At 32.7% G+C, this 27,368-nt stretch overlaps 2 protein-coding genes across 3 annotated transcripts in view; one reads left to right on the forward strand and one right to left on the reverse strand.

Moving 5' to 3' along the window:
- LOC135126668 (acetylcholine receptor subunit alpha-like 1) overlaps positions 1-27,368 on the reverse strand; it is a 55,468-nt gene that overhangs the window by 19,698 nt on the left and 8,402 nt on the right. Inside the window, exon 2 of one of the 2 annotated variants that reach the window (XM_064052724.1) lies at positions 19,110-19,310. In XM_064052724.1, coding sequence (XP_063908794.1) covers positions 19,110-19,304 — 195 coding nt within the window. In that variant the 5' untranslated portion in view covers positions 19,305-19,310. Of the gene's footprint in view, positions 1-19,109; positions 19,311-27,368 lie in introns of those variants that run through there. The other variant, XM_064052725.1, reaches the window with a different exon arrangement.
- Positions 265-5,355, forward strand: LOC135126741 (uncharacterized). The gene is made up of 7 exons (XM_064052862.1): positions 265-298; positions 2,178-2,321; positions 2,369-2,698; positions 3,070-3,221; positions 3,284-4,007; positions 4,133-5,040; positions 5,104-5,355. The coding sequence occupies exons 2-7, from the start codon at positions 2,183-2,185 to the stop codon at positions 5,353-5,355; spliced, it is 2,505 nt and encodes an 834-aa protein (XP_063908932.1). The 5' UTR covers positions 265-298; positions 2,178-2,182.

Below are 27,368 nucleotides of genomic sequence, written 5' to 3' on the forward strand. Positions count from 1 at the left end.
AAGGCGGCAAAATTTGTTTTTACGAGTATATTATCACAAAGTGAGGACTGCACCATTCTTCTGTTAATGTGAGAATCGTATATTTCGTTACTCAGTGCAGACACTGTGAGGACCTTTACACATGTATAAAATCATGAACATGCTAAAGTAAGGTCCACACCATGTTGCCATGTTTTCTGAGTTAAGATTTTCCGTATCACACGTTTCTAGACATAACAAACGAATAACCTTTTCATTTTTACGCGTTGGGTTGAAGTGTTGTGTTCGTAAATCGGGAATTGAAATTATCAAAATAAAGGTAAGTATGGTAAAACTGTAAATAACGTACCCTTGAAACAAATTTGTTAGAATATTGTTTGTTGAATGGTATATTTTTATTTTCCGAGCCTAAGCTTAAAGGAAGCTTATCCTCGACATCATTTCACAAATGCTGTATCTCTAGATTCCGCCTGTCTATTTGTCGTTTCTTCTGTAGGCGATTTTATTATGCAAGTATGTTTGTAAACTACTGGACTGATTATTATAAAATTCTAAATATACTTTATTAGTATTGCGCCGCAGATTGTAAAACACTATCCAAAATTTGTTATGTAAGTTCTGTTTAAAATTTGCAAAAAAAATATTTCAGATGTTCTTGTGAATTAAAGAAAATATTTTTTTTAATGTATTTTATCAATTTATCTTTACTTTTGAAATTGGACATGTGGAGGTTCATTAATACATTCATTGTTTTAATCTTACATATGCAGATTTCCGAAAAAAACGTAAATTTTTACAAAAGGCTTGTAATGGGAGTATATCGTTAGTCTGAGTTAATTTGATTTTCTTCAAAAAAAAATTAAATATACAAAACTCCATAATTCTTAGGATAGAAAAATTAACGGATAATACACTAAAACAAATAAAATAGTAAGTTATTCTTCTTATTAAAATTAATAACTGTTCAAAAACATGTACCAACGTCCAATGGTTTTGAATTGCACTTTATATTTCATAGTGTAATGGGCGATAAATTACTTATTTTTGGAGATATCAATATGAGTCAGAACAATCCTCATCGTTGCAAAGATCAAGGATGCCCTTGTGAATCCTGGATTTTATGATTTCACACCGCTTTAATCAAGGTTTATAATTTCACAGTTAAATATTGCCGCCGCTTGTCTGGATGCAATATCTTTCTCCAGTTTTATAATTTTATAGTTTAAATTTGTGAATAATAGCACTTTTGCCAATTAAAATATTAATATTAAACTTAATTAAACCTTATATGGCGGAAATACGAATACTTTTATGACTCCCCAAATAGACTGGTAACTGGTAAATAATTTTGCATAAACATCTCCTTTGGAGGGATTCTCACTTACAAAAGACGAAAGGATTCATGAGAGATCAGAGTCCCCTAACTAGTTGCCAGCCCAGTGTGTGTTTTTGTTGTTACATTAGGGGTAAGTGTTGATATCTCTGAAATGTGCATGATTTCATAAGTAGTTTTTTATTTTTAAAATTGAGTTTAATTTTGATTGTAAACTGCCCTTTGTATTCTTGAATGGATAATGTTTTGAGTTTCATATTTTTGAAATTAATTTGCATTAAAATTATTATTGGTTAAATAGTAATATTGTTTCGATGAACGCTGACTACGTGCTTCTATAGTGTTCTTTACCTTTTTAGTGTTATGTAACATTCTCATTTTATATATATTTTTCAATGTTTGTTTGTTTTATTTTTCAAAGATTTTATTTCATACCTATAACGTTTTCTTGAATGTACCAAAAAGGTTTAATAGTAAAATACATTTCTGTTAATTATAATTGTATGATAACTCTAAACTAAATTCCTTTTGGAAATACGTAGTCATTTCCATATTAAATATAATTATTCATTAGTTAGTATTTTCTATGTCCAGTCACTAGAATGTGTCATCACGAACCAACCTATCAACAAACAAATAATATTTCCATTATATGTCGGGCACGAAGACCACGACAAGAGTTTCACATTTGATGAACTAAAAAAAAGCTAAATTTAAAAATGTCCCAAGCCCGTTACAACAGGCAAGGGAAATTCTGTTTAAGTATCATTTGAACAATTTTTTGCCATCATTCGACAAAGCTAAATGCATTTGTGTAATGTATGATGATACGAATAGTATACATATTGATAATCTTGTTTTGTAGTTAGAATGAATAGAACACGGAAAATATTATTGAGGGCCAAAGCTACTTTGAAGGCTGATGCTAGTACTTTGGATTTACTGGAAATCCCAAAATATGAAAGTACGAAAGGACTAGATCAAAATGAAATAACCATACTTCTTTCCAGTGAGTACTGCACATAAGTTATACCTATTGGCATCATAATTTTTTAGATCGCCATAAGTTATTTAAAGAAGTTATATCAACTGTTGGTGAAGAAGTTACATCAACTCTTGATGATGAAACCGAACCCTATGAAGACAGCGGCGAAGAATACATTCCAGATTCTGAAGAGACATCTTCCGACAGCGATTCTGAATTTCAAAACTTTATAAAGTTTCCACCATGTGTTTTACGAGATCGCCAGTCTGATATGGAGGAACAAAAACAAAATGCGTTGAATGGAGGGAATAGAAATAAGAAGAATGTAATCAACAAAAATACAGGAAGAGAGACACATGTATTAACTAATTTAGACCAACCAAGTACATCTACATATATAAGTAAGTATTGCCAAAAATTTTAAAAGGAATAACATATTTTTATTATAAATTTATAAATATTGTCTTTGAGTCGATAAGACTATAAGCATCAGTCTAATATTTACAAAAAATATAACTTTATGTGAAAAGAAGTAGATATTTCTTACCATGGGAGACGATAAAGAACAATAATACAAATTGTGAAATAGAAACAGTTAAGATTAATGTATTAATTTCATGTCTCCCCAAAGCAGTTGTCTCTACTATAAATAATGCTCCATGTTCGGATGGGGTTTTTATAAATATCTACTTTAAATATTTCGTTGTTCTTCAAGTTTTATTGAGACTTGAATACATCCCTACTGTGTGAATGAAAGTTTATACTTTTTTAGATTGTCCAATATCGTTTAATGAAGTCACAACAACTACTAATGAAACTGATACGTACGAAGATCGTGATGCTGAAAATGTTCCAAATTTTGAAGATACATTTTTTGACAATAATGAATTCGATCAGGCAAATCAAAATTTAGACACAGGAGAGGTGTGTTTCATTGTTATAAATAGTTTAATTTAAAATATCTATGAATATCTATCTATTACTAGGCACCTAATTCGAGAAAGAAACGTGTATGGAATAAAAAAGATTATTGCTTTTTTTGCGATACAGAGGTCATGAAGTTTTCGCGACATGTTATACGACATCACCATTCTGAAATTGAAGTTCAAGAAATTTTAGCGCTAAATGTACGAAGCAAAAGAAGAAAAGATCTCTTTACCAAGCTCAGAAACAAAGGAAATTTTTTGAAAAGTGCTGTTGGTAAACATGTGGTACCAGTAAGGAAGCCTACATTGAATAGTTTAGAGCAACTCTCTACTACCGCATACCTTCCATGTAAGCATTGCAAAGGGTTTTATAAGAAAAAATTTCTTTACAGACATGTGAAAAAATGTCCACATAATAACGATGATAAAACCATAAGAACCAATGCCCAAAGTGAGGGTCAATCTTTGTTTGCTGCTTACAGAGAGAATGATATTTTGCGAAAAGAAGTATTTCCAACGATGAGACCAGATGAGATATCATTTACAGCGAAAACAGATCCTTTAATATGTGCTGTAGCTAGGAGGTATTTGAAAAGCCATCGTGACAAACAATTCCGATTAGTTGCCTCACGCAAAATGAGACAACTAGCCTCCTTACTTATAGAAATAAAAAAAAAGATTAAGGTTAAAAGTTTATTCCAAGCACTAGATCCATTAAATTTCGATATTCTTGTTCAGTGCACTAAAATAATCTCCCGATATGACGCCGAAACGGACTCTTATGGTGCTCCATCACTAGCATCTCACATGGGAACGGAATTAAAAGACTGCATTGACGTGGCTTACAACATGTCACTTAAAAAATATAAAGCAGAAACAAATGATGCAAATAATTTAAAATTTTGAAAGAATTAATTGTTAATGAGTGGCGGTTCGAGGTATCCACCATAGCTAACAGTGACTTACAACAAAAAAAGTGGAACAAACCCTCACTTATTCCATTAGCCGAAGATCTTACTTTGTTAAAAGCATACCTACTTGCTGAAAGCGACAAATGTAGAAATACCCTCGCGGAGTATCCAGAAAATGAAAAAGCTTTCAAAACTTTAACTGAATTAACCTATGTGCAACTGCTTCTCCTAAATAGAAGAAGGGTTGGCGAATTACAAAGAATGACCGTAACTTCTTATACTGCTAATATAAATAACAAAAGTACAAATGAATTCGATAGCTGTATCACTGAAAGTGAAAAAGTCCTGATGAAATCCTTCAAAAGAGTTGTAATAAGGGGAAAACGAGGTCGAGGAGTCCCGGTTCTGTTTACGGAAGAAATGGTCAGAAATACAGATTTACTTTTGCAAGTCCGGAAACATTTTATGCGACACAAAAATGAATATTTATTTGCAAATACAAAATCCTCTAGTAGTATCAGTGGAACGAAGGCAATTTACAAGCATGTAAGGCTTGCCGGTGTAAAAAATCCGGCTGCTTTGACGTCGACTAAATTAAGAAAGCACCTCGCAACGATGTCTCAAGTAATTAATTTATCTGAACAAGATTTGGAGCAATTAGCAAATTTCATGGGACACACGTCTGAAATACACAAAACTTACTATAGGTTACCTAGCGATGTGTATCAAATGGCCAAAGTGTCAAAATTACTTCTACTTAATGAAAAAGGTGAAGCTTCGAAATATAAAGGGCAACGCTTAGACGACATCAACATCAATTTAGATATAGTAGAAGAGTCAGATGGCGACAGTGAAGGTGATGACTTCAATGAACAAAACATAAGAGGCGAGATTGATAAGAACAACGTGAGTATTATAGGTATTTCTTATTATTTCACAATATTTTAATGTTTTTCCTGTAATTTAAAGAAGGAACCCACTTCATCTAAGAAAAATTCTATGTATGTTTCCCAAACGAAAAAGAAACGTACGCTAGAGCCCTGGACGGATAGTCAAAAAGAAGTGGTATTAAGCTATTTCAAAACTCACCTGAAGAAGAAAATTCCACCCAAGAAAAATGAATGTCTCCATTTAAAAAGTGAACATCCCGATTTATTTTCCAATAAATCTTGGGAAAAAATGAAAATCTTTGTTGTAAACAAATATAACCAAAACAAATAAATTTTATTTCAGATTATAAACTTATTTTTACTTCCCGAACGTAAGCGAAGGAAGTATTGTAATCGATTCCATCGGCCGACTCTCTACTTTTACGTTTTCTCGACCTTTCACGACCCTTATAATACGAAGAAATAGGTCTGCCGTTTCCGTCTCTCTGTCCGTTTGTCTGTCCGTCTGTCTGTTTGTCTGTCTGTCCATTCGTCTGTCCGTCTACCGTCCCGATTTTTATTAGACAGATAATCCCCGAAAGTACTGAACCGATAGTTGTCAAATTTTGTATTTATATGAGGAATATCATGTAGATGGTAAAACGCTAACCAAAATTTGTCTAATCATCTCCACACATGTAGTTTATGATTCCGTATTGAGTTTTTATGCGAAACGTCCACATTTTTGGAAAAAAAATCAAAATTATAAAACAACACTTTGCAAATTTAATTTTGAATTTCCAAAACCGAATGCTTTGAAATCTTGCAAATGTTTTACAATTATGATACGCATGATAAATGTTTAATCAAAATATATTTACTTAATAATAATAATAATAATCATATTTTATTTATCCACCAGCTATACAATTACAGGATAAATATATTCCACAATAAACCAAAAGTAATTAAATTAAATATGAATTATAAAATTGATTCCTAAATAATCCACCCTTCCACAAATCATCTAAAAACTATTTAAAATAACAGATTTTAGTCTGCGTAAATTAATGGTGAAAATGTCAACCTCTGAACATAAATTATTAATACTTCTACACATAGATAATATGTATAGGTGACTGCGCGTAATGGTCCATACTCGCTACAGGTAGATAAAATGTGTCCGTCATCTTACTATTTATTCCTGGGACTAGTAAATTAACCGATGCCAATAAGTATCTACTCATCAGAAATTACATATCTAATTAATTTTATAACAAATACAATTTCATACATAATCCTACGATTGCTTAAAGATATATACGAAAACTCTTTCAATAACAAATTAGAAGGATAACTAATGTTCAACGAAGCTTCTATACCTCCGATAATACAAGATTTTTAGGTATTTGCACTGTACTCTTTCAACCAAATCAGCATAATTCTTATAGCATGGATTCCAAACAACAGAACATTACTCCAATTTACTACGAATGTAAGTATTATAGAAACTGACAAGGGCTTGATTATTGAGATCACGCGTACTTCTTGTAAGAAAGCCTAAAATGCTGTTACACCGTTTGCACAACGTCTCGACATAACTATTAAATGTTAATTTGGAATCAAATATGACACCAAGAATGTGTCACAACGTTTCAGTGCTTTTTGATTAATTGCATAGTGATAAACAATGGTATTCTGTTTCCTTGAGAAAGTCATGACCCTACACTTGTCTTTATTTAGTACCAAACTGTTAGGAGTACACCACTAATAAATCATGTTAAGGTCAGTTTGAAGTAACTCACAATCTATTGCAGATTCAATAGTTCGAAAATTTTTAAGTCGTCCGCATAAAGTAAACAATTACAAGAAAAAAGACCCTGCACTACATCATCAATAAAAACAGAAAACAACAAGGGTCCAAGCACTGACCCCTGTGGAACTCCAGTCGGAAGTTCATATAACCGAGATTTGAAAACTTGATATTAAACATAGTTTTTCCTACCCTGCAGCTAGGAACGAACAAACTCAACCAAATCAGCAGACAAACCAAAGACATGTAGCTTATGTAAAAGCATGTATCGCATCAAAAGCCTTAGAGAAGTCACAGTAAATTATATTAACCTGTAAATGGTTGTCACGGGGATGTGAAACATAATCCGTAAAAGAACAAAGATTAGTAACAGTAGATTTTCCTTTGACAAATCCGTGTTGTTTGGACGACAGGTGATGAACCATATGGAAGGAAATGGGTTTGTTGTTCTTTAAATTGCTAAGTGCTGCTAACACCTCAGTATCACTAAATTCCTTTACTACGCAGATATTAACATTAGAATTAGGCAGTAGCTCACATGTAGAATTTACAGCAGAATTTCTTTCATACACAGACTCAAAATGTGACAAATGCATCGGAAATATTCTAGAGACTATCAATAATATCACCCTTGATATTTAACATAGAACTTAGAATACGCCTTTGCCCCTTGAGACTGTTTATAAACGACCACCGTATTTTAGGATCATCTCGAATACAATTAGATACCATCGCAAGATGGTCAGTCTTAATACTTGATTTTACAAGTTTGCGATAATTCTTAAATTTAACACAATAAATAATATTAGACTTGGTAGACCTCCATATTTTCAAATAATGTTTCTTAACTCTTATGACTCGCCTAGTTTTTGAAAAACACCAAACTGGAAATGAACATTCACGTTTACAGATAACTGGTACAGTTAGATTTAAATAAGAATTCAGTATGGCATAGAATGTGTGCAGGCATTCTCAATATTATTACATTTGAAAACCGGAGTCCTAGTCAGTACTAAGAATAAGACTAACAATTCATTAAAATTACATCTCTTAAAATTATATGATGTAGAATTAGATACTATAAAAGGTTTAAATCTCCCAGATGGGTATTGAATATCAAATAACAATGCAGGATGCTGAGTCTTCTCGTACTACGGTAATTTCTGAGTGGCTTAAACATCTGTTATTAACATTTTTCACCTCATTAATTTGTACAGCACCAACAGAACTAATAAAATTTACGATACTAAGAGATTTAGAACAAGCTACCTCATTCAACAGTGGAGCGTTGAAATCATCCGCAAAAATAAACTTTTCATTAAACAAATCACTTAATTTTAGCTTATGAACTTGATGCTCATATATCAAGGATGGGGTAAATGAAGGAACAATAACAATAACTACGAAATTCAGTCCTCTAAAGTGCAATCGTCAACAAATAACATCAACTTTGTAATCATTCAAAATCAGTTTCAAATTCAATTAACTTACAACCAAACCTCGATTTTACACCACCACCGATACCTGAGTCACGATCACACCTAAAAACTTAATAATCAACTGGAAACAATTCAGAATTTAGTATATCATTAGCCCATGTTTCTGAAAAATAATATCCAGGTCATCACCAGCTAGAACATTTTCATAAAACTCAAGAGTTTTAGTCCTTATACCCCGCACATTCTGATAATAACATCTTATAGAAACAAAGTCAAACGGTTGGATAGTTACAGTTTTTTTGCAACAACTATCTGAGGCATACCATTCGAGTATTTAAAAAAATATATTTTCCTCCTTAGCCGTCCTATCATGAAAGTCCGTGATAATTTTTCTCTTCAAACCAAGTTGCCTCATTGTTAAATATTTATTGATAAATAGTTTGAGGTTGCGCACAAAAGTTTTTAGATTTTTGCTTTTCTTTAATACCAATCCCACGTCATCCTTAGAATTTAACACTGTCCTTAAAGGTCGAATTTTATTGTCAGACCTATCTTTCCCTAATCAAAAAATCCCAATTTTGCCAGTATCGACTTTAACATCTAAACGTTTAAAAATATCATTCACCAAGTTTAAATCACCGGCAGCTCACTCAGATTCATTCAAATTAAAGATATTTTTTCTTTGGCATTACGCTCATCAATCTCGCCCCGAACATCATCCATAGTAAAAGAGTCATTATTACAAATACGAGGTCGATTACTTTGTGAGGACAACAATACTTTAAATTCACTCATTTGTTTCTGAAGCCATTCAATGACACTAGTAAGACCGAGAATTTGCCCAGCAACATCAATCGTAGAACAGGCAGTGCAGTTTATATTCTTTTTAGATCTGAGAATACGAATGTCTTTTTCATTTAAGTTCGCATAATTATTACTTATTCCCTCCAACAAATTCGTGACGTCAGCTCACAATTTTGCCGAATAAATCCTATCTAAATTGTGTAAAAAATGATGAATCTGTCCTTGTAATTTACCATTCCTTTCATATTTTTTGGATTTGCGTATACAGGCTGACTCAAAAAAATTAATGAATACGTGAATTTATTTTATTGATTTAATCAGGAACTACGAAACCGAATGCTTTGAAATTTTGAAGATGTTTTAAAGTTATCATAAACATGGTAAATTTTTAATCAAAATGTATTTGCTCATCCCCCCTAAAAAATTGATGACGATACGGGGTGTACCAAAAAAATTAATAACTGGGTCAACTGCCAGTAGGCAACATCATAAGAACGTGTGCGTAAGTACTATACACAAGGTTGCCACATTTACGGTCCTCATTTGCTACCTTGTGATTCCGTTACTGCCGTGCGGTTAGAAAATATACATCAGAGGTAGCGCCTCCAAGCGGAAACATGCCCAACTAAGTTATACAGTTTAGATCATTTTTCTCATCAACTGAGGTCCAACTTGTTTTTGTAGAATTTTAATCTATAATGGTGGGATCGACATATAGTAAAATTTGAGTGGTTTAACAAAGTGAGGTCCATATATTGGTCCTCACTTTGTGCTGGACCTCACTTCAACCGTGAATTTTCCCTTTGAGGGGCTCACTTTATACTCTGGGAATAAATATATATATATATATATATATATACGTATCCAACCGTCGTTACCAAACCCAACATATTAAACAGACGTTACCAAGCCCGGCTGTTTTTCCGAGTATAATATAATAAATTTAATGGTTTTTGCAATAACAAACTTAAAAAAAAGTAGAGGGGTAAAATTATTCCTTGAAAAAAGTTAACACCATATTCATCCAACGTTACCAGACCCACTATGTCCAACAGCTTTCTCAGTCCCATTTCAGTATAAATAACACAGTAAACCGACGTTATCAATCCCGACATTGTTGCCACATTAAATTTATGGAAAATCGCTTCACATTGGACTGATTTGTAAAATTTCTTGTGTATCTTGAAAGTTGGATTTACAACCAGTGGATATGCAAAAGTGTCACAAAAGAAAATAAGGAAAACCAAAAATATATCTTATCTGTCTGTCTTTTTGACGCCATGAGTGCCATGACAAACGGATAACTCATTAATAAAATTAACGCCAAGGCGATTTTTTTATTAACAGATATGCAAATTTAATAGATATTAGTAACATTTTCTTTTTACTAGTTGTACATGTGTATCGAGTTAGTTCAACCAAAATTTGGATACCTATTCCCACTTAAAATTTTAAGAAAATTTATAAAATAACATAATTTTACACTCGCGATTAATTAATGCAATTTTTATTTGACCTTAGACTTACAGATTTGTAAAAAAAAATGTTAGCACAAAAATTTTCTAGTTTATTTCATAAAGTTTTTAAATGATATCTAAGCTTTTCTTACACATAACATAAATCACAAATTAAGATTTTTTAATATTAAAATCCTAAAAAAATCGAAATTTTAACCACAAAATGGTACAATATGTGTTAGACACTTTAAGATTGATTTAGAGATCTAAAATTGCATATTCTTTAAGAGTAACTTTAATATTTCAAATTATTAATTAAAAAATTTAAGCACGCTAAACTAGTAATAAAAAGACCCTCTTCAAAACAGTTACAATGCTCCATAGCAATTATTTAATCAATACTTGTTAATAAGGGCGATTAATAATCGCCTATTAACAAACGAGTTGGTTGCAATACTTCTCCGGTGATTGCAATTTCATACACGAAGCTGCTAAAAATCAGTTCCAAATTTCCTGATATTTATAACATTTAAATAAAAAATTTCACTTCAAGTGCGCGGGGGTATATCTGATTGCTGTATTAACCCATTAATATATAAGTCGTTTATTAATAGCCGTAATTAATGAATGATTTCGAGACAGAATCACCAAAAAATGTTTTTAAGCCTAGCTGGCAGTTTTAGAAGCACAACAAAATGCTCTATAATTTTCTGCAATTTTAAGCTTGTCTCTGTCTATATTGTTAAATAGAAAAAATAATTTCATGAATTATCGGTAATCTTAGTGTCAAAACTCAGTGTATAAAACGTTTGCAAATTTACAGGCCCTCGAAGGATCTCGATCCCTTAATAATACTTAGCGTGGCAAACGCTACAATGAAATTAGTGCATGTGAAGTCCATGTGTCATTTTAGTTTTCGTGTACATATTTTGTCTGAACTATATGAATTCTGCAAATTAATCCTTATGCTTGCTGAGACACATTTTAAGACTTTCATCTTTCTCTAGATTGTCTGTTTCCCATCTAAGTATACCGGGTGTCCCACGTAACATTTTCGGGCGCAATAACTCAGGTATTTTTGAAAGGATTGTTATGAAATTTGAAATGTAAGTATTTTGATAGGTGAAGATTAATATGAACCGGTGAAAATAATCATTATCTTGAAAAAGTAAATTTTTCATGCCTTAATTTAATTTTGAAATAATTAAGTTTAATTAATTTGCATCACTTGATTAAACATGAAAAATAAATACTGTATGCAAAAATTCATCTCCGAAATACGTCTGGTTAGCCAAACCGAAAAATGATTGCGAAAATAATTCAAAAATTATTAAAGGATAGGTAGCTATGGAACAAAAAATTCCTATCCTCGCATTTTGGATACCCTTGCGGGAATTTGATGCCTGTTTGCCAGGCGTAATTTTTTGAATTTTAAGAAAATACTAATTTTCAGTCAGTAATTTTTTTGAGACAGCTGTATACCCAAATCTAAAAAATATGAATGCAGTGATAAATCACAAGTATAAAGTCATCATATTTTGCACATTTAAGATAGGATTTATTTAGCAAAATTTTGAGGTGATGTCATCAATTGTTTTTTAGGGTGGATGAGCAAATACATTCTGATCAAAGATTTACCATGTTTATGATAATCTTAAACATCTCCATGATTTTAAAACATTCGGTTTGGCAGTTCCTGATTAAATTAATAAAATAAATCACGCATTCAATAATTTGTTTGTGTCATCCTGTTTATGCAAATTCAAAAAATATGAATAAAATGCGGATTTATACCGCAAAATTTTGATGTTTCATAATTTTGATTTTTTTCCAAAATTCTGCACTTTTCGGGTAAAACTCAATACGAAGTCATAAACTACATGTGTAGGACTATGTTATTTCATACAATTTAAAACCCATTTACTATGTGCAATTTTAAAGTGACGTCATCACATTGTTGGTGAGGACGATTAGACAAATTTTGGTTAGCGTTTTACCATCTACATGATATTCCTAATATACTCGTAAATACAAAATTTGACAACAATTGCCCCGTACTTTCCGAGATTATCTGCCTAATAAAAATCCGGGGCTGCAGACAGACGGACAGACGGAAATGGGAAACCTATTTCTTCGTCCTGTAGGGGTAATGAAAGGTCGAGAAAACTTAGAAGTAGAGAGTCGGCCGATGGACTTGATTACAATACTTCCTTTACTTACGCTCAGTAAGTAAAAAATCAACTAAATGCGAAATTCTAACTAATAGAAATAAATGAAACATTTGCCGACAAATATATTCATTAAAAAAAATTGAATAAAAACTAAATGTTGCTTTAAAAAGATTGTTGTCGAAATTTACCAATAGATGTACAAATTAGATGTAGCTAAAAGAATGATCTCTGTCAATTAATATTAAGCAAGGATTAATTAATTTAGAATATAATCAAGTTCCTATCTTCAAATAAAAATTAAGTAAAATATGGATACGTACATCATTATAGCGAATTTGAAAATAAGAGAGGATAAAAAAAAACTACACTTACAGAAGTATACAATTTTGCACTTTTCAAATTACATTCAGTTAAACGCTTTGGTGACTTGACCTGACCACGTTCATTATAACTGTAAGTGCTCATTCACAATGGGCATAAAGCATAAGGATGTCATAAGCATTAATGCATAAGAATTTATGTTTAGTGCTCTATGCTTCTATTCGTTTACAATGAGCATAATGCTTAGGACATCCTTATGCTTTATGCCTATTGTGAATGAGCACTTATGCTCATTGTGAACGAATACAACCATAGAGCACTAAACATAAATTCATATGCATTCATGCTTATGACATCCTTATGCTTTATGCCCATTGTGAATGAGCACTAAGGCATAATTATGCAAAATTTTGAGGAGTCGTTTTCTAATTTCTGAAATTAATTGTCAAATTTGTATAATTTTTATATATTTTTCAAAAAATTTACATATGTCGTCTACTAAATATAAATACGACGATCTGATTTAAAAAAACTAATTTTTAACTTTCATTTGTTTTTATCTACGACATACAACTTTTGTTCTTTAAATTACACCAGACACCCTGAATATTTTTTTAAGATTCATGTAGAGATTTTTTCTAAATTTATTGATGTATTATAGTGTACATAATACGTTAATATTTTCAAACATTAATAATTTAATACATCATATTTGCAATAAAGTGTCTTGAGTTAATAATGTTTTCGTATAGAAGTTTAATTTTCAAATTTAAAACTCCTATACATTAATAAGTGTTATAAACCGTGTTAAACTTGCTATGTAACAAAAATTTTGGTACATTTTTCTATTACAATTACCTTGCTATAAAAATTAAATTAATTTTTACCACAGCTTTTTAACAAAATGCGAAACATGGTACATCAATGTATTCAGAAAAAAAAATCACAAGAATTAGAAAAATATCTAGGATGTCATTTAAAAAACAAAAGTTGAATGTCATAGGCAAAAAAAGAAAATTAAAAATCAGTTTTACAATTAAGATCGCAATACATTTAAAATGATTTAATTTGATCTATTCAAAAAAATAAGATAGCTACGGTCCCGGGCTATTTTTTTTTTCGAACATATGGTATATTTAAACTAAAAAACCTTATCTTTATTATTTTTATTAAACATAAGGCTGAATTATGTATTTAGTTAATAAGCATTTTACCCCCGTCTCCACGATAATCCTAAACTGTATCTAGAATTTCAAAATAATCTGTATAGTATATAATTTTGGAAATTGTCTCTAACAAGAACGGCGGACAAATGGCAATGAAAGACATAATTTTTCATATTCTAGGTCTAATAAGAGTTATGTAACATCGAGAAAACATGAAACTAGCCGTTCCTCAAACGATTCATTGTAACAATGCTTTATTAATTCAAATAACATATTTTTACTTAATGCAAGCAGTCAGATACAAGTAGAATAAGAAAAGTACTCATGATTTTCTTAAATACTGAACTGATCTGCTAGAATGCAGTGTTGTAGATTTACGGATCTGGTAACGTTGGTCCGATGTGGACGATTTTATGCAGGCAGATATTATATACAGCTAAGCGACACGACGCCCTCTGCAGAAAAGGGGAATGAACTATTTCTGTATAAAATTTGACGTTCAACAGTTTTACCAGACCCACTTTTTTATTTCAATTTTTAATTGTACTGGGTCCAAGAAGGCGATATACATGGTTAAACGTTGTCAGACCCGAACCCGGGTCTGGTAACGTCTCAAAAGGTCTGGTAACGTTTACTGGATGTATCGAGTCGGGACTGTATAGGCGGTATAACAACTATATATATATACATACATGATGAATAAAAAAATTGTTTATTGAGTGAAGGTCCGCTTATACATATAATTTTTTGTTACGTGTAGTTTGTTTCTTATTATTTTTATATTTAATTTTACCACAACAACGGAATCATATATAATAATTTTTTTATATTTATTTCATAACCACCGTTGTTGTTCGTTTGCGACGACTTTTTAAACAAAAAGTGTGTTATGTTTACTATCCTTTCCAAGAATTCCAAACACGAGGGAGAGAATAAGGCGCACAACAGGGATCCTGTATGAAAATTCATCGAACAAAGATTTTACCTTTTATTGTGAAAATTTTATTTTTATACTATTTGTACAATTCTACTGGAAAAGCAGTCTTAAACAAGCAAAACCGGCAAAAATATTGTAACAAAACTGCCAAATTTCAAATATTTTAGACGTCAGTTGGGCGCCCTCATTCGGTCATAATGCGAACGACCACCCACGAAAACGGGTCACGAAAAACGGCGAGCCGTCTCTACTGATTGATATCTGTGCTGTGGTTTTGCTTCGTGAAGTTTTCTTCTGGGGTTTTTTTGAGTATCATGCGGTTTAGGGCAAAGCTGATTTAAGAGAATGAAATCAGTCGAATTAATATAATAAAATGCTATCAAACTTGTTGAGTGGTAATGAATTAAAAAAATATGGATTCTCAGTTAATAAGCAGCATCACCAAATTATGACATCGCGTCGGGTAGACTTGGCAGATAGGCTATAGGTCATGATCTCTTTGCATTTTTGCAGGATGTATAATTCTTGTCATTACGATCGATTCATCTCGACACCAGCCCTTCAAACCGCTATAACTGTAATAATAATCAATCCGATATAAACGTCCAAGTCTAATAACTAATGTTGTTAAATCTCAAAAAATGAGTAACACTCATTTTGTAGAAAAACTAGTTTCTTTCTCTCCGATAGATATGTTCTCAGTACTTATACACATACAGATGATTTATCTAAATTAAATTTGTTACGGTTGAATTTATTTCAGTGATGTATATGAAAATACAAATTTCCATGACATTTGTAGCAGTCGGGGTATAATTAATAAAATATTTGTTTCACAGTCAGTTTATCAATTAGAATTATTGGGTTTATTTATAAATTAAACTAGCTTTGTGGGGAATTATATAGGGTCGCTAGAATGTATGGAAACTGTTAAATGTCTTGAGAACCAATTGAACAAATTAATTGAAAGTAGGTGTAGGGGTAGAAGAAGTTATGATCTAATTATTATTTGCCGAAGAAATTTTTTTCCTTCAGTTGTTTTCGAGATGCAAGGCCAATCTGATTTTATTTAAATGGCCCTACCATATACATATTTAATGCATTTTTGAACCGAGCTTTTTTCTGAATTCATTGATATATTGGAAAATAATACAGTTAAGTACATGAGTGCCACTTTTTCTTTGCGAACAGAAAAGATACTGTATATAACGAAATTTTCGGGAAAGAAAAGTGATTAACTTTTTACTTCCTAAGGTTAAGCGGAGGAAGCATTGCAATCGAATCCGTCGGCCGACTCTCTACTTTTACGTTTTTTCGATCTTTCATAATCCCTAGAGTACGAAGAAATAGCTTTCCTGTTTCCGTCTATCTGGGTGCCTTTCTGTCTGTCCGTCGGTCTGCCTGTTCGTCTGTCAGCTGTCCCAGATTTTCATTAGACAGATAAGTTCGTCTCCGAAAGTAGTGGGCCGATTGTTATCAAATTTTGTATTTGTATTAGGAATACATATCATGTAGATGGTAAAACGCTAACCAAAATTTGTCTAACCATTCCCACCAATAATGTGATGATGTCACTTCAAAAATGTACATAGTAAATGGGTTTTAAATTGTACAAAATAACATAGTCCTAAACATGTCGTTTGTGTCTCCGCATTAAGTTTTTACCCGAAACGTTCAGATTTAAAAAAGAATCAAAATTATAAAACAACATTTTGCAATTTAACTTTGAACCTGCAAAACCGAATACATATTTTTTCAGCATTTAATAAAGTTAGCGGTGTTGGGTTTGTTATTAATATTTTGTAAAATGCCACCATGCCTTCTTTAATCGAGACGGTCGCTATCGCTATCCAGCTGTTACGTAAGAATCGTAACAGCTTTTGCAGTCAATTCATAGAGGGGTTATTAATTTTCAGAAGTGATTGTATGGTGTTCGGTCGAAACCGCATTTATGGATGAAAAACAAATCTCTTTGAGGAGCTACATGCAATTGGTTTGCGTGGATGTGCATCCCGAGCTTATTGCAAGAAAAGTGCAGGTGGTTATACGATTGTGAATAAAAAATATATTCTTTCGCTTTCTGTACCTGAACTTGCAGCTTTGAAGCATCTTGATATAAAAATTAAAAAACATTCTACGTGTACAGTGTATTTAAAAAACGAAATTAACTGAGCTGTAGTGGAGAAAATAAACATCCAGGAAGAGTTTTGGAGTTTTAGAGTAAAAAAAACCGATTCCTATTATCATGTACAAATTACAGACTCTAAAATTTTGTGGTAGTTACAAAATGAGTATGTAGGGATATAATTAAATTAAAAATAAAATATATAATAAATATTTAGAGATTTACAACTCTTGACACCAGTGTGAAGGAACATGTGGATAAGTGTGCTGAGGGAGGTCAGAAGCTGTCTCTGCACTTATTTGCGGAAAACTCAGAATTACTATTAGTACCTTAATTAGATATTTATTGCAAATTAATTTAACCGAATGGGTTATGGTGTGATTAACAGCATTAAAAAGTCTTTTTGCGTTTTTTACCCGATTTCATAGCGGCTCAGAATTTGTTTTACCACAGCGGCTATTCCAATTGGTAATTTCTAAGAGCATTAAATTGCTGGTATGCAATATCTGCAATGCAAACTTAAAATAGGTAACAGGTTTTTCACGCTTTTCTTAAAAATGTGCATCCTGTGTTCAGGCTGATATTTTTAAAACGCTTTAATATCATTACACTCGTTTTGACTTTTTGAACGATTTGATCACTGCTACAGTGGACGGATAGTTATATGTTAGTGGTATTAATATCTATTAGTTATGTTTAAGGAAACACAGTAAGTATAAACTTTATTACGCAATTTATTTGTATGTAAAAATTGAATTTAAAAAACCTTAATAAGCAGTAACTGCATGTCATCGATCGAAATTAGGCATTTGTAGAAAATTAATAGGGTAAATGTGTACAAGAGTGCGCATATGTATAAGAGTACGCACTGATGATTTCTGCTTATTAGTGCCATCTGGGTAAGATGAAGTTATACCATTCAGAATTTAATGCTAAACCTGAGATAAAGGTGCAAAAGTGACCTGAATATAGTTTATCGTTTGGTCGTACTGACGATTTGATGTTCACACGTTGTGTGGATGTAATTTTTACCGCTCATAGTCTTAGTTTTTTGTAAGGTACGTACCAGTTCTTTTATTTTACAGTAATAATTTTCATTACCTGTAACTTTTAAGGTCTCGTTATACACTAACAGTTTTATACTTTCCATCCATCAAAAGCTTTTAACTTTGAAAACATTAGGTTATGTACAAATGTACAAGAGTGCGCAGCGAGGTATTGTATAAGAGTGCGCATTGCTTGCAATACGTAGTCTAATAGTCTTGGAGATACATATCATACGATAATGAATTATTTAACTCTACTACTTTGTACTGCTTCTCAAGTTGTGTGGTGGTGGTTATGGTGACTTTTTTTTATTTTTACTTCCTGAGCATGTTGTAATCGAGTCCGTCGACCGACTCTTTATTTTTACGTTTCCTCGTCTTTTCAAGACCCCTAGAGTACGAAGAAATAGGTCTCCCGTTTTATGTGTAGTCTGTAGTCACTTATTCCCATTTATTTTCACCTTAGAAACAAATATTTTTTCATAAAATGTAATGCGCACTCATAAGCGTTCAAATGCGCACTCTTGTGCAATGAACTGTCTAAGAGTGCGCATTTACACATCTTGACAAAAATTGAAATTACTCTTAAAATATAGTGGTGTTGGGACGTACAATTAAATATATCGGATCTCTAAACATGTATATAACGAACCTATATCATAAAATTGGTCTATCCAAAAAAATTAAAAAGTTGTTGACAATTTTACACTAAGTGCGTACTCTTGTACACATTTACCCTACCTAAGTTTTTTTGTGTACTACCTGCCAAAGCGTAATTTTTTTGGTGCTAGACGAATTTTGCTGGAATGACCCATTTTCTAACTCACCACATCGATTAGCTGGGATAGTTTGAGACCCATTTTGACGGTGAGTCGATCTGAGTTGTTGCCGACAGGTCTGATGAGGCGGTTGTAGTTTGATAGAAGATCATCGTAGAGACGTTTTGCGTCTTGGTTGCCAACAACAACAGGGCTGAAAGCTCCTAGTATCAACCATGAAAGGGCGAGCAACAGCTCCATCATACCTCCCTGGAATGAAATTAACCCAATTATTGCTTCACTCTGTCAGCTGGTCAACTTTATAATTATAGCGCACTGCACCACTAATAATTTATCATCAGAAATGTCAGTGAAAGGGTGACTCCAAGGTAATAATTAATTAAGGGCCGTCTAGAAATTTACGGCCTTCTAACAACTGTCATAACTTTATTATGGATGAATTACGTCGCTAATTTGTCTAGGCGAACAATATTGAGATACAGAGTCGTTATTTCGCAATATCTGCTTCTGGTGTAGAATTTGGATTATCATGGAAAAATAAGTAACCGATACAAAATTACCTGGTTAGTACAGAGATGTAAGAAACCATATTTTCAAGTAAAATAGTGTTTTATATTACAACTGAGAGAAATGCTAGATATATTATTAGCGAGTAAGAATGTAGTCGCGTTAGAGCTAGTGATACTGCTCTCACGAGCTTGTAATGGTATTTCGCTCACATATGATATACGGTGTTTTATCTTACAGTAGCAGCTTTTACATTAAAGTAAGAGTAAGATAAATCCAAATTGACAGCTCATTTAATCTAAAAAGTCACATTACATAACTGGTCAGCACTTTACTTCACTTGTTAATATGTTGAATTAAATTATTAAAATGAATACAGCATAACACTAGCACAAATTAAAGATAACTTCACTTTATGCAGCAACTTCGCGCATAGATAAACTGACCATTTTTTTTTAAGTCAAAACGGGACGTCCATACATACTACTAATAAAATAAATCTAATATAGAATATAGATATACCATACATACATAACATAACATACCCCAGTGGGAAGGTTAACAATAAAAATAAACAGAACTTTTTAATCTTCTTTCTTTATTTTATGTTCACAAAAATTAAAAATATTTTTAGTATTATAAGTAGTTATGAAAAATAAGAAGCAATCACCAGCTTCATTAAAGTAAAGCACCATTTATGTGACAGTAATTATTAAATTGCAACATAATATTATATTTTTAGTTGTATTTATATTTCTCGGAGGAACAAATTTGCTTTAATATTGATGGTGATGCGCGGTTTTAGAAAACGGAACAATTTTGCGTTCCAGATCATTATATGGGGACAACGGGACAGGTGGTCCAATAAACGGACAGTCCCGTTCAAAACGGGACGTCTGGTCACTTTACGCATAGAGTAAAAGACTTATTAGAAGATACCAGTGGCGGCTCGTGAAGTTTTCTTCCGAGGAGGCTCAAATTTGAAAAGCACTACTTTTTATATCTTTCATTATCTGAATATTTTTTTTTTGTCATGCCCACGAAAAGAACACTCCTGCGTTGATAGATAAACTATTGTATCGATTAGTCTTTTCAAAATTGCCCTATTTTTACCAACTTTCTCGTTATAGTTTTCAATATTCCTCTTATGAGCGGAATCTAAAGTAGTAGAAGAAAATATGTGTTCCTGTGATTTTTCATCCCTTTCTATTGCTCGTGACAAATTTTGTAAATTATTATAGCCTGTTTTATCCCAAACGGAAGATTTATCACTTGTGAATAATACACAATTCCATCAGTATAATTTGTTTCTTAAAAAACTGAAGCCGTTAACCATTTAGTTTTAGTATAATTATTTTCATGAAATGCTCTGTTTTGCTTTCTACCTGTCATTGTCATTAATGGGAGTGGTGGTGTTGGTCTCCCCTTTTGTTTTATAGCGATCTTTTTATCACAATCAAAGCTACTAAATTCATTTTTTAATATATAATTTACGTATCTGCACATGAGACTGAATTATTTTCGTTGCTCATTCTCGTTAATTATGAGTAATATTAATATGCCGATAATACCAGCTGTTTTTAACGATCAGAAATAAAACGCAAATAAATGATACAAAAAACACCTTAGGCTTTACGTAGGTACTAAAGCCTAAACACCACTCACCACTGAATAGGGAGCACGCGAAACCACCTCAATATTTTTCCAATTTACACCCGATCGCGCCAATTAATAAGAAAGAGATAAAATTATCCGTGCGACTTGATCTGAAAAGAGATGAACTAGCCGGAGGCTAGCGGCCTGAAGCGGCACCCCGATCGACGTTTTAGCCAATGCAGTACCGAATGACGATGCGTCAAGGTTGCGGTCTCAATACTAAGATGAATTCTCGGCGGAGGCTAGCTTCTACCTCTGAAGCCAAACGCGGAGTGGTGTGAATTATGATTGTAAGGGCGCAAATATAATTTTTTTCGACATTTTAACCTGATATCTGATGAAAGTAAATTAAATCAAACAAAATATTCTGAAAAGTAACAAATGTCTACAAAAATACAAATTCTTTCATCGAAAAAATTAGAGGAAGCTCAGCTCCAAAAAACAGAGGAGGCTCAGCCTCCCCTGCCTCCTCTGAGGAGCCGCTACTGGAAGATACCCAACATCTTAGCAAATTCAGTTTGTTAATATGATAAATTATTCTGCAGAAATTTAACTAGTACAAATAAATTCAGTTATACACATATCTCTGGTTATACCACTGAGTTTCCAAGTTCATAGGAGGTAACAGCCTTCTGGTCAAAACTTTGATCTTGTGAATTTCAATTTAATCAGCCTTCTAAATGGATTTCTCACAACCGAGAATCGCTCCAAATTAAAGTGACACCAATAAATAATCAAATAAAAATCAGTATATTAATGAATGACATGGCTAAAACATAAAACTGAAAATCGCCAGGAGAATTTCATTTACTAAAACACCAATAATTAATTGCTCCTAAACGTATCCATATTTTTATCTCATAGTATAACATATTTAAAGACAAAGACCAACGAAACCATGAAAAAATTCATCAAAATTTGTTTGTCAATGATTTGTAAAATACTAATCTTATCCATAACGGAGAAAATCAGTACTGTTCTAACTACGACACATTAATGACGAAGAAAAGGGATGTGTTAAACGTTGTGAAGCACGATTCCGTCAGCTTTGAACAAGGAAGAAAAGAATTTGGAAACGTATATTTTTCGTTTATCGATTATAAAAACCACAAGCTCCACATTCTCGGTTGCGCAAAATGATTGAAATATACATGACTGATTACAAAATATGTTCTTTTCAATAGAATTTTACAAGACAACTTTTCAAATTACCTTGAATGATCAAACAATTAAATCAGATCCAGTAACAACGAGAAGTCCACTAGGATTTTGCTTGACAATAAACCTTTTCTCTGAAATCCTCAATAGCTGCAACTATGGTTTCAGCATAGAATTGACAACAAAACAGAAAAAATATTAAATCATTTGCTGTTGTATACATAAGGTTGATCAAAAATATTTCCAGGTACAAAAATTTCGTTTACGTTTACGTTAACAATGAAGATCTTTGTTATCGACAGCAATAAGTTTGGCTGTTGAATTTTTTCATGTTGAAGTGAGCTAATGAAGCTCAACGATGCGTACTGAGCTAATAAAGCTCAACGATGCGTACTGAGCTTCACGCAGCCATTTTCTTCTGGATGCACCTCGACGACACGTCCTCTCCTCCAAGTTAGCGGCGGTGTGATATCCTTTAGGAGGACCAAAGCGTCTAGACTCAGTAGCGAAGCTTCACCCGTTGCTATTTTGACTTGTCCTGTAGTTGACAGAGGTACTCCTTAGACTTTCTCTGCCAGAAGTGTTGTTGGATCTGCGTAACACGCTATCAACTAGACAACCGATTAATGTTGATGTGGCCATACTGCGGCTCTGTCATAACTATTATGGGGCTTCTACTTGGAACGCCCAGGTGTGAGGAGCTCTAAATCGTTGGGGTCATCACTTAGTGGACATAAGGGTTACGAATTTAAGCATGCTTCTATACCTGCTAATACGGTGTACATTTCCTCAAATGTCAGATGCGCGTTGTCTATTATGCGGTTTAAGTGAAATTTGGTAGATTTTACGCCGGCCTCCCATAATCCGTCAAAATGAGGTGTCTTAGCCAGTATAAAGTGCCAATTGATATTTTTTATACTTAAATACAACGTGACAATTTTTCCCCAAATTCCTGCGATTCAAACATTGCTGATAGCTCCCGATTCGCTCCCACAAAACATTATCTGATTTTTTTTGGCATGGCGCGTTTCTCTATAAATCGTTTTAATCAGCTTTAGGTGTATTACCTTTGTGGCGAAACGTAAAAAAAGAGTAATGTGCGCTTTTACGAGCCTTCTATTTTTGGCCTTACCATCTTTAATTAGGATAAGGCATAATCAATTCCAGTGTTGTGGAATATTTTGCCTGATTTTAGTCGAGCTTCAGGTAAATTACTCATTACTGGATTTACTCCGATCGGATTCATTCTGGCCTACCTTCCAATGGTCAAAATCTCGAGCGTACTGAGGCCAAGGTAGTTAATGAACTGGCATCTCGTTTTCATGAAAAATAATCAATTTTTGTTGCATTATGATTAAGCAGTAAGACACTGTTCATATGCAATCTCTGCCCTTCTTAAACGTTCATCTACTCTAACTAAACCTTCACTGTCCCGAAACGAATTTTACGCCTTTAATCTACTTTTATTACTAACAAAGCCATTCCTCTGAAGAATCGAAATTTCTTCCGTAAATTTGACCTCTGCAAACTGTTTACAATCGCGCATGGGTTGTTCTAGTTAAGTCAATGGCCAAAAGGGTGTCCGTAATTTTAATCCCCGGATGTCCAGAATGATGTACAAATTTAAAAAGGATGATTCCAACACGAGTGAAGTGAGTTCACTCGAGTGTAATAATAGCCCATTACATGCGAGTAAAAATACTATTTTATCTACGACTTAATAAAAAAATTGCAGTTAAAAATTTATTTTTTATTTTCCAAAATTGATTGTAGCGTTAGAGTCAGTAATACTGAAGCAATATTAACATTACTATTCAATTTTAAATTTGAAAGATTTGATATTCCGGCTTCGGAATTAGGTCTTGATTCTTCCGATTGCGATTTTTTTTATTACCTGAAGAACAATCTGGTTTTAATTGATGTTAGAATTTTTGTGGCGGCATTTATTTTATTTGTTAAATCCCTTTCAACGTACTCTCAGCCACAGCGTTGGATTTCCATCCCCATGCATTTTTAGATTCATGATATTTGGTCCTATATCGGTAAATAATATAGCTGAAGATCTTCGCAGGCAACGATCCGTATATTTTTTTGCATTTGCTAAAATTTAAATAAGTGGCTACTTGCTTGCCAAACGATCTAAATTTATTAATTCCATTTATTTGTACGGAGCATTTGCCTTTTTGGAAATTTAAAAAGAATGAATTTATAGTTACTTTTGATGGCCGCAAGCCGCAACGAAATATGCTTTTTAACAATACCATAAAATGAACCAGTAATTGAAAACTGGCGTGTTACTTTATTTTTGTTTCCGGAATGTCAACGAGAAACACTGTTTGATGGTCATGAACCCTGATCTGTTTTCATTACATAAAGTTCAGTGGAACGACAACAACCCATAGCTCCCATAATCGCGCAAAAACATTTTTAACTAATTGTTAATTTTTAAAATAGAAAGTGGCTACCTTAGTAGTCAGGTATTGCCAATGAATTTCCGTATTTTTGGTGCTGTGAAGACTGCAGCTTTTTTCGGTTTGTAACCATCGGGTGTTCTTTTTTAAAAGGAACGGAACTTTTTGTAATTTTCTATGTTTACGTCCTGATGCACTCTTAACGTTGCTCTTAACATTGAGTACGTCTTCCGTAGTTAATAAGACTTGTATTTTTTTGACAAATCAATAAAACACGTCGAGATATTGTTTTCCGAAAAGGAATTGTTTTTTTGTGTTCTCTATTTCAAAAATATAGTGTAAGCAAATTTAAAGTAGCAGCTGAAACTGTTTTCCTAATTTCAGGTAGAGTACAGACCATATCATCATCACTGTCGTTGTCCATTTTCGCAAAAACACAGCGAAAAGAAAACACTTTGAAAGAAGAGAGCTCAAGCCTCGGTTTACAGAAAGCGAATTAAAGTTAATTTGCGATTAACTTTTAATTGAGGTCCGTTGCTAGGCAACGTGCATGTTTCAACCAATCACGGGCTCATATTCTACAGTTTAATCAAGTTTTCCTTAAGTAAATATTTTTTAACAGCTACAATCAAGCGGGGAATAACGGACATATTTAACTACAAAATTTGTATAAAGAATAGAAGAGTTACTAAAGAGTTGTAGATAAAATAACTGTTTCCAACTTGTTAAATCTGAACGAAGGTATAACTAAATCTTCACAAAACTTCAATGTTGCCTTTAATTAGTTCCAATGTAGATGTAGTACTAACCCGTTTAGTTAATAATTTGAAATGATCGGTAGTCACGAAAGGCTCATCAGGGTTGGTCGAGATTAGAGAATAACACCAGATGAATCTGTATATTGTAATTCTAAAATATTCAGTGTCGTTAGCTTTTCAACAATCTTGTCAATGTTATTTGGTCTTAGTATTCGTAATAATGGAAGTTTTCCCTGAATGCCGATTATTTCCCGGCTAGTGATGGATTCGTAAAAATAATGATAGTAAATTTATTAATGCTACCACAGTTTTATTTTATACAGGTTCAAAAGTAGGCAAATATATAAGTTAGGTATAATGTGCACACATAACGGGTGTTTAGTTGAAAAAGTTGTCCAGCTGGCGTTGCTTTTTCGATAGATGAAAACGTTCCGAAAAACCCATGTGCAAATTTCACGGAGTTCCCATGTCTAGTGGAATACTCCAAAACGGATTCTTAAGGAGAGAAGGGGGGGGGGGGGAGTAAATGGCATTAACTATTGCTAAACTTAGAATCACCTTAAAACGTTTGCAAGATTTCAGAGTATTCGATTTTGTAATTTCAAAGTTAAATTGTTTACAGTAAAGACGTTTTAATGGTGTTAGTCAACGTTGATATCTTTTTTACTAAAATATGGTTGCGCAGGAGTTTTTTGTTTTATAAAATTTTAATAATATTTACTATTGTAAATTTTGGATACGTCACCCCATTGTTTGTTAGGATTATTAGACAATTTTTGGTTAGCGGTTTACTATCTACACGATGTTCCTAACATATATATAAAATTTGACAACAATCGATCCAGGAGTTTCGAAGATGATCTGTCTAATATAAATTGACATAGACGACAGGCACAGAGACAGAGGGACAGACAAACAGGCGACAGACAGGCAGACGACAGAGAGGTAGACGACACACAGAATAGATAGAAACGGGCAACCTACTTTTTCGTACTCTAGAAAAACGTGAAAACAGCCAGTCTTCGGATGCACCCAATTACAATATTGCTTTTTTATTTGAACGGTCGAACTGAAAGTCATACAGAATTAAGTAAAAGGCAAAAAAAATCCTTACAAGAATGTGTCTTCAATAACGACATATTTAAAGTAATTTTATACAGGCGCACCAATTCAACGATACTTGATTAAAACATTCTTTACGACAATTTGACGTTCACTCACAAAAACAAAATATCAATTCAGATAGGCAGATAAAAAAATGTAGAAATTTTGCCACTGTCGTTAGATTCATCCTAAACAATTTTTAAATTTTTTGTAATGTTATAAAATGAAGAAATCTGTGTATAAGACAGTAATGAAAGTGCAATTGATTTTAGATATTCAACAGAAAGTAAACGATTAATAAAATACGGTGAAATTTCGAAAAATAAAGCTTGAAGCTATATCTTCTGGACCTGAGCAAAAACATATTTTTTAATTATTTATTCTTTGCTCCATAAATGGTCCTGAACAACGTATCATAGAGTTGGTGTGCCATTTTTTGAACACATGTATGTAGAATGCATACTTTCACGAGAAGCGAATCGAAGTGTGGCAAAATAAATTTGGAGGAAGAAAATTTTAAATATTATGGATTAATTAATGCAGAATAGCTGTAGTTTTTAGGGCGCCTCTCGGAATCCTAAATGTCAAGTTGTGTAATAAAGAAATATTTTTGCTAATAATGTTGTTGATGTTATTTTCGTGAAGATTCCATAGTAAAAAAAAATGGTGGAAAGTTTTTTCGAAAGGAGTTCCCTCACACAGTCCAACAAATT

The sequence above is a fragment of the Zophobas morio genome, unplaced genomic scaffold (genome assembly GCF_036711695.1).
Source record: "Zophobas morio isolate AGI-343-1 ecotype UQ-CSIRO unplaced genomic scaffold, CSIRO_AGI_Zmor_V1 ptg000011l, whole genome shotgun sequence".
NCBI classification, from domain to species: Eukaryota; Metazoa; Arthropoda; class Insecta; order Coleoptera; family Tenebrionidae; genus Zophobas; species Zophobas morio.

Excerpts from the sequence above, each read along its gene's own strand:
- LOC135126741 (XM_064052862.1), top strand. The coding sequence starts at position 2,183 with ATGAATAGAACACGGAAAATATTATTGAGGGCCAAAGCTACTTTGAAG. Across the intron at positions 2,699-3,069 it reads AAGTACATCTACATATATAA|ATTGTCCAATATCGTTTAAT; the intron begins GTAAGTATTGCC and ends ATACTTTTTTAG. Across the intron at positions 4,008-4,132 it reads CGCCGAAACGGACTCTTATG|AATTAATTGTTAATGAGTGG; the intron begins GTGCTCCATCAC and ends AAATTTTGAAAG.